This window comes from Pieris rapae, chromosome 12, assembly GCF_905147795.1.
Source record: "Pieris rapae chromosome 12, ilPieRapa1.1, whole genome shotgun sequence".
Lineage (NCBI taxonomy): Eukaryota > Metazoa > Arthropoda > Insecta > Lepidoptera > Pieridae > Pieris > Pieris rapae.
The window spans coordinates 699,856-712,391 of NC_059520.1; the positions used below are offsets into that span (position 1 = coordinate 699,856).

A 12,536-nucleotide genomic window follows, 5' to 3' on the forward strand; every position below is an offset into this window, starting at 1 on the left:
CCATCTCTGATTTTTGTTATAATAATATCATATTTCCCTATATCTTTCTTAATATCTACAAACTAAAAAAATGAGCTTGTAGATAAATTACATAATCACAATCTAATTGTGTTTATTATCATTACTATGAAGGAGTTTTGGTAGTAAAGAAAGATTATACAAAAAGCATTTATTCATAAAGACAATATAAATACTACTATATAAGGGCTAAGGACTGAAAAAAAAATTTGAATATTTTACATAAATGTATAAGTTTCTTTATATTTATTATATATTAATCATAAAAATGCCAAAAATATATTAGTCTGGCCCTAATAACTGGCAAGAATATGAATAAGAAGCTATAAATTCTAAAAATAGCTTAATAATCTTATATGACAAGATCAACCATATATTATATTGCACAAATCTACACAAATAAATCCTTACCATTAATACTGTACTTATTGCTTACATTACACTGAAGTTTTCAAGAACAATTTGATCTAATTTTGTGCCGACTTTCATAAATTTAAACTTAGTATACAAAGGGAAGACTACAATTTTCATTTAAAATACAAAAATACAATTTGAAATTGATTTAAATGTGTATTATAATTTAAGAAGTTTTCAAAAATACCAGACTTCTAGAAGTTTACCATAATATCAACATGAATTCTACATATTTTGATAGCAAGCATTATGTTACTTGAGTATGATACATATACAGCCATTCCTATGTATTTCAGGTCTTAAACATTGTCTATAAGAGTGAACTGAAGTGTTTGATGGTTTGGAAATAAAAAAAAATATCCTCTTTTAAATATAGAAACATTTTAACTAGTCTTGCTATTTGAAAAAAAAATCAATTGAGTGTATTATCTATGTGAATATATACTCAATAGGATAGTATAGGCAATTTCAGATGTCACAAATATATTATTTAAATAAAAAACTATCAATTTTAAGCTTCGAATGCGCCGGAACGGTAAATATATTTAATACTTTTCTAAGAATTGTTTGGCATTTTAATTACGTAATAAATGTTTGACAAACAAAAATTATTCTTCCTCTACATTTTTTATGTTATTTGTGTAACCATAAATCAAGGTTACGCCGAAGTTGATATCCGAACGTGTGACCAACTGCAGGAAATTAATTAAATAAATATTTTTTGTTTATTATTATTTAAGTGTCATTACGCCATCCTGACATTACGATCTTTTTATTTCACTTCCTAACATTGAATAGTAAATTTTTTTTCAACACAAGCCGATATCGAGAAGGAATTTTTTCAATGGCAATACTATAAAAAAACATGTCAGATTTTTATTTGTAATATCTGGGTGTTAACTATCAATAAAACTTGAAGTAGATTTATGGGTCACGGCAAATTGACGTAAAAATATAGATCTCGCGTATAAATACTTCCATATCGCATTTTAATCGGGCCAACGAGCAGGTTTTGAGTTATTGCGTTGATTGAGCTTTTGTGATTCGTTTGGCTCCTCTGTTGGGCGGGCCCTTTGGCTTAGCAAATGCTGGTCTGTGCAAATTTACTTTCGGATGAATTTCGTCATATAGAAATTCTTCTGTTAGTTCCTTCCCTTCATCAATACCCACCTGAAATTATTAAAAAAAAATTATAAAAAGAGGGGGCAACTGGCGGTCTTATCGCTTTCCAGTGATCTCTTCGAGGCAACCACGGTGACAGAAGTACAAAACTACTAAGACATATAGTCAATTAGACAAAACTTATGGAACAAACCTTTATGATTATGCGTACCATAACCTATTAGAAAAGGATTTTTTTAAATTATAGATTTTTCTGTAATTTGGCTCATTAATAATATCAAGATGAACACCAATTTTTTAAAATAACGAAATCAGTCAAAGACAAACTATGCATTGACACACAGATTTTTTAATAAAAAGAATATGGATATTACAAAACTATAAAAACGCTTAATATAAATGACACACACACACATCACGACACACATGACAGAATATTGAAAATGTAAAATCCTCACACGCCTAGAAACCAGTACTCCCATAGATTCAATAAGATCAAGAAAGTTTCCTTTACAACTGGAATACATCATTCTCTCCTTTATACTACAAGTGTAGCCCGGCATGGAGTAGATGAATACTGGAAAAATAAATAATGATTATTACTTAATATACATACTCCATACCACTTTTTAAGATATGTTTTACCCATATTTATTTATTGACACATTGTTACCTTAAAAATACATGAAAGTAAAATATTAAATGAGTTATTTAGCAACGAGCGGACTTATCGCTAAGCGATTTCTTCGAGGCAACCCACGTACAAGAAGTGCATAAATAATTAACAAAAACAAACATAATGAAATATTCTCGGTATCTAGTCATCATATTAATTCAATTTTTAAATACAAAAAAATTACCTATGCTATCAAGTGGATCTCCTTCGTGTGTATGTTTGAATATGTATAGATGGTATCTTGCCTCTTCACTTGGCACTTGTGAAGGGAGCTCTGGCAAACTAATATTTGCCGCTTTCGCTAAACAAATCTTTTCATCTTCTAAATCTGGAATTTAAAACTTATTTACATCTCAATTTTATTTAAAAAAAATTATTTAGCCGGGAATTTACATAATGCATCATCATAACGAAAATGGGAGACATTTAAAATAACAACAACAACAACAAAATAACATAAAGTAACATTTCGCACACCTAGATAAAGAGTAGCATAAGTCAAAATACCTCTTTTTTCAGGAACAGCAAAAAACGTTTTACTCAATTTCTGATTGACCTATTTACAAAATTCTTGTATTATAATATTGTAAATTTTTTTATTATGCTATTTATTTTCTCCATTTCTTGCACTTAAATACAGATAATCACTGTTTTATTCAGTTTTTTCGTGTTATATTAGTATTTGTGACTCAATAATTGTTAAATATTTTTATCAACTCAAACTGATCACATATTTGTGAAACATTTTAAATTAATGTACTCTTCATCTGTATATTTTTTCATAATCTTTTCAGGAAGAGTAGTGTATCTCAAAAGTTTTTTTATTAATTGACCATTATTATTGAAGTAAAACATTTTTTTTGGTTTACACACATATTTATTTCATATTAATGCACAGCACAGAGGACAAGCAAATAAACACAGCACTTTTTGAGGAACAAAGTAGACTTTTTCTTATAATTTAGTTAGTAACATCATAATCAGTATTATAATATTAAGTCTATAAACTACAGACAACATTGTCCCTAAGTATATTTTTTATAGCAAAAACACAGCCTTTCATGGCTATTTCAGAAATGACCTCGTCACAAAACAAGTAGCTTATTCAAATTAACAGGCATTACAACGGAGGTACTAGGTGCCAACAAGGATTGCCCTTTAGTCAATTGCATCACGGCTTCCGTACAACAACTACCTATTTCCTTTTCTTGTCGGCTTCTTTTTCTAATCTAGACAACTCTTTCTCTTTCAAATGTTGGTCATAAGCCTCACGCATTTTTTGAGTTTCTTCTCCGTTAGCATTTTTGAATGTTTAGCAAAGGTCACGTGCATCTTTTTTCGAAATTTGAAAATAAATATTTACCTGTGCATTAAAAATGTGGTTAAAAGTTGATGACGAAGCAAGTGGTAATTGGTCATTTTCGCGTAGATCTTTATAGTCTCGGTAAAGATCTGCAATTGACTTTTCGCTTGGAATGAACTCTCTCGTTGTTTGTGCTCGAAGGTAATGAGATTCTATTCTGGAGATGGACTTGATGAAAGCCACCTCACTTTCTTTTATTTCATTATCTATGGTGGAGTGTTTCTCGTGCTTACCCCTCTGGTCATCTTCTATGAAACCGCCTCCTTGTCGTTTTGAAAGAGCTGTCCTAATGTATTGGTCACTTATGTTAAGGTTAGCTTTGTAAAAAGTCTTGCAGACTCTAATACGAATATCATAAACTTGAAAGAAAAATGCAGAATTGAGTGACCATAAATTTTAGGTATTGCTGTATCTGTATTTAGGCTTTATCTCTTGTGCCTTACAATGAACTCTGTTTGCCTTTGAAGGTCTCCTTCTTTATGTCCTATAACCCCTAGGTGGGGCAGAGGGCGTCCACAGCGAGCCTCCATCCCGTTCGGTCTTGCGCCTCGTGCTTCACCTCGCTCCAAGTCCTACCAGCTCTCTTTACCTCGTCCGCTACTGTACAGGTCTCCTAGACCCCAAAATTTGTCGAACCAGGATTTGGCTAATATATCACTTATTTGAGATTTGCATTTCAATTTGCACTTATTTTTGTATGGAGGCTGGACCGTTCTTGCAGGGAACTTACGTAAGTCTTTCCGGTATTTCGATGAGTTTTCTCAACATTTGTTGCCCAACCAGCAAGGTTTCTTGTCCTTTTTCTTCCCTTTTGAAAGCTTTTAGGATCAGGAGACTGGTTTATAATCAGTGGAGAGGTGGAAACTTTGCGACAGCAAGTGGATTTTCTTTTAAGAGATTGACAGGATTCGGCATGGTAAAAGGCATAGAGTTACAATCTATTTCTGTATTACTGTATCTTGCAGAGCTGCAGGAACTACTAGATGATGAGCTAGAATTGGAAAAACGAGACCTCTTTCTTGGAGCGACGAGAGATAGCCTGTGAGTCTTCTCTTTGGGAGGTGGGTTGAAAAGCGGATCCGCATCCGAATCCTTTAATTCACTAACCTCGCGGTTAATCGGTGAAATATATATCGATGGTTTCACCTGTGTGCTTGTTGATGGTGATGCTAATGTTGCTGGGTTCTTTTGTACCTCCATGGAGCCATTTTCCAATATTATTTGTTCTATCTCCTTGGTGCTCGTCGAAGGTGTTGTTGAGTTCTCTGGGAGCGCCATCTCTGCATTGCTGCTTTCAGGGCCTTTAGTAGTAGTCTCCATAGCCTTCTGTAAAAGTAAAAGGCCACGGCCCTTCATAATCTTTAGTAAAAACTACAATGTCAATAAAATTCACGAATACTATACTAACTCAAAAATGTTTATAGATCGAAGTATTTTATTAAAGAATTAATATTTTTTTAAATCTAATTCTAAATACAAATGCAACTCTAAATAATGCCTTTAGCAAAAGAAACATAGCATTTATTGTTTTAAAATAAGAGTCAAATTTAAATTTAACCAGCAATAACATACTAACTCAAATAGTGTAAATAATTTCACAAACACTAAACTATTTCTAATTAGTAAAAAAAAAATTACTTACTTTTGTAAACAATACCAGGGTAAGTGGAAATAATTTGAAGCACGCCCAAGAAACAAAACTGTTCAATCACGAATATCAACTGAACTCAAAATAATTTACGCTTCATTACTTAGTTAACCACAAATAGAAAACTAAGTCGAAATAATTTAGTATTTGGGCGTATTGACAGCATCTTTTCCTACAGCTGACATGTTGTAATTTGTGTTGCGTTACTATTTTTGGTGAGGGGTATCGTGGTGCTAGTCAGAAAGACTAACTTACAGCGCCATCAACATTTTATTAATGGAGAGTAGTAAACAGGTGTCTTTGAAGTTAGTGTAATTTTCAACGCAGATTCCGATAGGCGCGAAAACTTGATTTTGGATTATTTCGAGTTGTGCGACCCTTTATCTAGGTGTGCGATTTGTACAATATTATTTATAATAAAATCAGTGTTGGCCTAGTGGCTTCAGAGTGAAACTCTCATCCTTGAGGTTGTAGGTTCGATCCCGGTTGTGCACCAATGGACTTTCACACTTCACATTCGCTCAAACTGTAGAAAATATCTTCAGCAAAAGGGGGCCGGCATGTGTCAGGCACATGAGGCTGATCACTTACTTGCTTATTAGATTGACAAATGATCATGAAATATACAGAAATCTGAAGACCAGTCCGACATATTATATATAATATAGTTATGAAATATAAAACTAACCTATCTTAAATTGTAAATAATTGTAGGAACCTCGTTGGAGATCAATGATACCCTGCTTGGCTGACTCAGTTATTGGGAAAGCAATACCACCCATAGTTGACTGTCTGAAAATTTATATATTTATATTATTAATCAACATTTGCAGTGTATTATTTGAAATAAGAATTGTCTCCATGGTCATGTACCTAATAAATTATTTGAAAAATATTCAATTGAAAAAAAAATATTATCCTTATTCATAAAAACTAAATCAGTCTCACACGCCATTTCAACAAAAACACTTTCCCTTTTCATCATTAAACTATGAAGTGGTAGACCAATCAGTATTTCATATATTTATCAAGGAATATAGAAAATAAAAAGAAATACCTTGCATCCGTGCCATAGTTAGGGCCTTGTCCACTCTCGTTCAATTCTTTTAAAGCCTCTTCTCTGTCTGTAAGAGGTGCGGGAGCATTCACACCACTCACATGTGCTTTGTAACCTTTGAGGCATACCTCATCCTAAAATTTAGAATAAAAGATTTCATTTTGTTAGAAATAGATATTGTAGTGCCTTCGGTTGAATTTGTATGGCTCATTTCCCATCAATGAGATGCCATAGGCATAATGTAATATCATAATAAGTCTTTGATAAACATCTCCTAGACAAAGTTACAATAAATTTTATTAGTATAATATTATCTCAATTTGTATAAGAATCCCTTTTTTTATAGAACAGGGCGCAAACGGGCAGGAGGCTCACCTGATGTTAAGTGATACCGCTGTCCATGGACACTCAATGCCAGTGGGCTCACCAGTGCATTGCCGGTCTTTTAATACCATTTTCAAAGTATCCCCTCCTCTATTAAATTTATTTTTCCTCAATTATTTTAATTTATTAATATTAACATTTTACAAACTATTTACGCTTTTAGCATTTAAAATACCTTTACTGTAGCATGCATTTCATCTTTAATGTGTGAAGACCCAAATTCCTGCTTCAATGTGGCCTTTGTGGAGGCATATAACATTTTATGTCTGACTAGAGCACTATCAGGTGACCAACTGAGTAGTAACCATTCATATCCTAGAGAATTTGTTGAGTCAAACCTGGAATTGTATTTTTAAAATTTAAATTATTGTGTTAACTCCCAAAACTATATGTATTTACATAGTTTATATACGCTTATAATATTATTTGCAGTTTCCACTAAAGTATACTATTTCTAATAATAGATACCTATGAAAATATAAAAAATAATTACACAAGTTGTGTCATCAGCAATTTGTGACTTGTGAGTATAAATGCCATCTAGTTTGTTGTCTAATACACCATGTATTCCAAAGAATCCATTTCTTTACCATATGAATGTGTGGTAATTGTGCACACACCTTATTACTTCCCATTGAGAGGCACACAGCCAAGCCACTAGGACAGCACTGCTATTGTTATACAAAAACAATAGTTTTTAAAACTGTCACCAAAATGTACATTATTTCAACACTATCAATACTTATGATGTGTGTTTTGAGACAAAACATACAATTGATATACTTAAATAAGTTCCATTCCTTACACTGACATCTGAAATATCCTATTCTTATACTTTTTTTGACATGTGATTGTTAAAATTGGTTTACCTATAAAGTATGTAACAGGGCAGATCTTCAACAATCAGAGGTGGTACATATTTATCAAAATCCTGCTCCCAAGTCCCTTTTACTGGTTGGTGCGTTGACAATGTTAGTTGTTCTAAAAATTTAAATAGCATTATGTGCCATAATCAAGAGATATATAGACAAAACTGATAATAATATCTCTATGACTGATTTTTGCATCCATCCTTGAGTGTCATATCATATATTAAATAATAAAATATGTTTACTCTTACCATCCTCAATGCTAACTTTCAAGAGTCTTATTTTTCCCTCTCTACATTTACTAAAATATTTTTGTAGTTGGGCATTTGCTGAAATAGGAAAAATATATTAAATAATCTTAATATGCAGCAAAAATATATACAAAATAAACAATAATGGATGTGTTTTTGGAGAAACGTGAATTCTAATATAGAAGTAGCTGTAAATAAAATCATAGATATAATTAAGACCAAAATACAACAAGAAGACACCACGTCTATTTCAGTCAAATGTTTTATAAATGAAAAGAATTTGTCCTAATGGAAAAAATTCTATTTTTATAACTACAATCTATTCTTAATATTTTGGACATATTAATTATTAATCAGTGGGTGTTGGATGTAACTGTACCTTGAATTCCAGTCTGATGAGACATGTTTTTCCTCAAAAGCACTATATTTTATTTCGACGAGGGCTTTGTATAATTGAGTGTTAATAATTACTGTACACCGTCTTGAATATTAAATAAATAACCATAAATAAATACAATAAAAAGGTGTAAATTGATTACGGTATTAATAGCTCATATTTTATACTGAGATTTGAGAATTGAGTTTTGATTATGTCATGTCAATAGAGCTTAGTCAAATTGACGCATAGATAGATGACAATTTACCACAAAAAAATTTTTGCAATGTCAATGTTCACTCCGTAATTAAAAATTGTTACATAAATAATACTTCCTGATATAATTTGGTAAATTATATTAGAAGGCCTGCTGTGTATTTTTAAATTATATTATGGGAGAAGATAGGGTGGAGCTGGGAAGGGTAAAAAGGAAAAATATCTCAATATTTTAGTTTATATTTTAAATGTACATACGATTTATCTTCTAGTAGAATGATTTTTTAAGCTCTTACGCATCGATAGTGAGTATGATTGACAAAAGCACCTAATACATCGTAAAAAATCAATAGAGAACGCCCAAAATAACTATAAGCTCCCAAGCGAACATTCCGAGATTATTGGCCCCGGGGGACGCTGACATTGGAAAAATTATCGTGGTTTTAATTTTTTATTAGATTTAAAAGGTATGTACTATTTTTGCAAGTTTAATTTAAGTAAATGGTATAATTTTCATCTGAAACGACTTAGTATTATATTTTACGTACATAATAACTTAATCTATCCACTGGAGTTACTATCCCTTGTCGTAGACGTTAATATGCAGTCGATACAGTGCGGTAAAGTAAAATCTCAAATACCATACTAATTTTAAAAACACGACCTAACCATAATATTATGGATAAATATAACTAACTAGCAGACTCGGCCAAGCGTTGCTGTGGCTAAGGTTTTTGTTATATTACATAGTAGTAAATTAATCAAGGGAAACCGTAGGAGAACTTATGTGAAACGTTGGTACCACGACACGGACCTAAACTAAACTACCTTTAACTCAGCGCCATCTGTTAGAATTGTATCAAATAATAAACAAATGTTAATGTTATCGTAATTTTAGTAAGGATGCCTATTTTTTTTGAAAATGAAATATAGCCTATGTCACTCAGGAATGATGTAGCTTTCCAACAGTGAAAGAATTTTTCAAATCTGCCAAGTAGTTTCGGAGCCTATTCAATTCATACAAACAAACAAAAAATCAAACCTTTCCTCTTTATAATATTAGTATAGAAGTATAGATAATGGATTTTTGAACTTCACATCTGGAAAGTTTTATGAAATATATTAATAATGTAACCGACAAAATCACAATTTGATAAAAGGTATTTCTGTTATAAGAATTCAATTGGACTAATTTCTTCTTCTCCGTTAATGGAGGTTGGCTGTCAGTCTCGTGAAGCGTGTCTTGTTCTGTGCCAGATGCAGCAACTGTTGCCGTAGGCCCAATACCCGTCCACTCACTAACCAGCCAAAATTTTAGACTGATTTAGTGTTTAGGTAAGATTATGTACTTAAATAATAATGCTAAATAATTTGACTGCTAAACTGTACGTATTGATGTCAACTAAAAAAATGTATCGTATTCGTCACTCGTTGATTAGGTATTTAAATATAAATACATATTCGAAATCTTTTTCTTTTTATCTCTGGTTATACTTTATCTGTCGTTTTTCAGGCTGAATAAGGGACACTTAATACTTCAGTGCAATTAGGTCGGGTACATGGCGTCAGGTGTTTGTTACGCAGTTATGCAAACAATGCGTGAATGTACGAGTACCTACACCGTTAATTATGTACTGCATTCTGAAATTACTCGAAACTCAATTGCGCTTCGTTCGGTATTATTTATACAGGATTCTGGTTGTGAATACGTAGATGTTTTCATGCAATTGTAATTGGGATTGTGTCAAGTATATTTTGATGTATTCTTATTAAAACCTGTGGCTCAACTACCTAGGCCTCAGATTTCTGTATTATCTGTTTCGTGATCAGTTATTATTAGTATGTAATAGGCAAATATCTATCGGCCTTGTGCCTGGCTGACGCATGCGATTACCTTAATATTATAATCTTTCTTTTATGTGTGAGTAAAGAAGAAGCAAAATTGGTGCACTTCAGGTTTATAGAGTTATATAACTTAACATAAGTTAAGTTACAAATATATAATTTATTATAAATTCTAAGCGCAAACCAAATGGTAGCAATAGTAATGTCCGTTGAAAAAACATTATAAACCGAAATCTCCGTTTGCTAAATCAATTTTGAGATGTATTTTTAAAACATTCGCGCAATCTGATACGGTTGTAATTAGTAAATGTTCCTGTTGTGAAATTTGATTTCGAAGCTCGCTCACAGGGAATTGCAAATTAAGGTTGAACATTGGTTACCTACTATGATACGATAATCGCTTCTTCGGTGTCACCGCCGGCTTGACCGTGTCGGTTTTAGTATATTCTTTTAATACTCTGTAAACCGCCGATTTCGATATACCTAAAATATCGGAAGTTTTTTCCTTCATTTCTTCTTTTGAAGCATATTTATCAGAAGGCCACGATTCCTTTACGTACTTAAATACGTTAATTATCATAACTTTTTCATTCTCACTAAAATGAGACATTTTGCGTTTCTTACGCGGAGACACAAACTCCTTGAAAGTACGGGACGTAGACGGGGTTGGTTCCATTTAAACTTCTTACCGTTATAATTAATAATAACAGCAAATAAATTCAACGACCAAACACACAAACACCACGCACAACAAACTGAACTACTCACAAGCGAATCCCAGCACGGAATGATCTTTTATTTCAGCGTTAAAAAAGGAATGACTACTTATAACCAAACAAACAAATGGTTTTGACTATACTACGGACGCGGAGCACGAAGAATTTCGTATAATGACCCGTCATCTTATGTCTTTGTCGCTCGCGCATAAACATATTGCCGTTACGCTCACACAGATGCAGTGACCGCCGTATTCAGAGATTGTAAACCTTTTAGTCATAACCATTTGCTTATTTTGTTATAAGTCGTAATTCCTTTTTTAACGCTGAAATAAAAGATCATTCCGTGCTGGGATTCGCTTGTGAGTAGTTTCGTTTTTGAGGTTAAGTTTGTTGTGCGTGGTGTTTGTGTGTTTGGTCGTTGAATTTATTTGCTGTTATTATTAATTATAACGGTAAGATGTTTAAATGGAACCAACCCCGTCTACGTCCCGTACTTTCAAGGAGTTTGTGTCTCCGCGTAAGAAACGCAAAATGTCTCATTTTAGGGTCGGGTTAACGGGTAAAAAGCTATCCTTGGGTACTTACCTATATTAAGTCGCTGATCTTATTTACAAAGCTAACTCAAATTTTAAACTACCGTTTTTAATATTCGTACTTTAAAAAAAATGTTTTTAACCACTGACAGTAGGCCCAAAGGTCATTGTACGAAATTCTTCGTGCTCCGCGTCCGTAGTATAAAAGGTTTACAATCTCTGAATACGGCGGTCACTGCATCTGTGTGAGCGCAACGGCAATATGTTTATGCGCGAGCGACAAAGACATAAGATGAGGGGTCATTATTATTATATATATATTATACGAAATTCTTCGTGCTCCGCGTCCGCACTATAGTGAAGCGCTTAGCAACTCTAGTTCGTTTGCGTTAACGGTATGGTTTTTCTTTGATTAATTAAAGGATTCTGTTAGGTATATTTAAACAATACATAATATTTGTTGATAGTTTGGTTGAACGCTCTAAACTCGTGAATTACAGATACTAATTGAAAAAAAATTGGATAGTATTTACTGTATTTATATAAATTTATTTTAATAAATTAATATTTAAGGTTGTAGTTATATTTGTGTTTCACCAGTGTGGTATGTACGTCTACTAATCGATACACTTTATTTTTAAGCACTCTGTGAAATGCAAATGTTTTAAATACTTCGTTACATATCAAATAACATACCTAAAGGAAATTAAGTTGAATATTATTTTTTATTAATATTTGGCAACAACGACTATTTTCTTTTTAAAAGCACAGAAGAGAAACTTTAAACATCTACGAACACTGTATTGGAAAATTATTTATATTCATGTTTCCCCTTTAGCCTTCCCGATTCTTCTACAAATATTACAATATTATTATTTATGTTTTTGAACGAGAATCAAATGAAAAAGTAATTGATGGAATCTTTTTAATTGCATTGCCAATTCAGTGGAAAATTATAATGAGAGACGATAACAATGCAACAATATTTTATAAGGTTTTCGCACAAAAGACGTATTCTAACGTCTTGTCTCTAATACGAAGGTTT

At 32.4% G+C, this 12,536-nt stretch overlaps 1 protein-coding gene across 1 annotated transcript; it reads right to left on the bottom strand.

The window, feature by feature from the left end:
* Positions 1–190: 190 nt before the first annotated feature.
* On the bottom strand, positions 191–8,391 carry LOC111002136 (twinfilin). Its single transcript, XM_022272250.2, has 9 exons — positions 8,182–8,391; positions 7,803–7,880; positions 7,552–7,663; positions 6,858–7,020; positions 6,299–6,432; positions 5,930–6,033; positions 2,415–2,558; positions 2,013–2,131; positions 191–1,602 (listed from the first exon to the last, which is right to left on the bottom strand). Exons 1-9 carry the CDS (start codon positions 8,204–8,206, stop codon positions 1,450–1,452), a joined length of 1,032 nt encoding a protein of 343 aa, XP_022127942.2. The 5' UTR covers positions 8,207–8,391; the 3' UTR covers positions 191–1,449.
* Positions 8,392–12,536: the final 4,145 nt, after the last annotated feature.

Excerpts from the sequence above, each read along its gene's own strand:
- LOC111002136 (XM_022272250.2), bottom strand. The coding sequence starts at position 8,206 with ATGTCTCATCAGACTGGAATTCAAG. Across the intron at positions 7,021-7,551 it reads CCCTGTTACATACTTTATAG|GTTTGACTCAACAAATTCTC; the intron begins GTAAACCAATTT and ends ATACAATTCCAG. Across the intron at positions 1,603-2,012 it reads GAGTACTGGTTTCTAGGCGT|GTGGGTATTGATGAAGGGAA; the intron begins GTGAGGATTTTA and ends TAATAATTTCAG.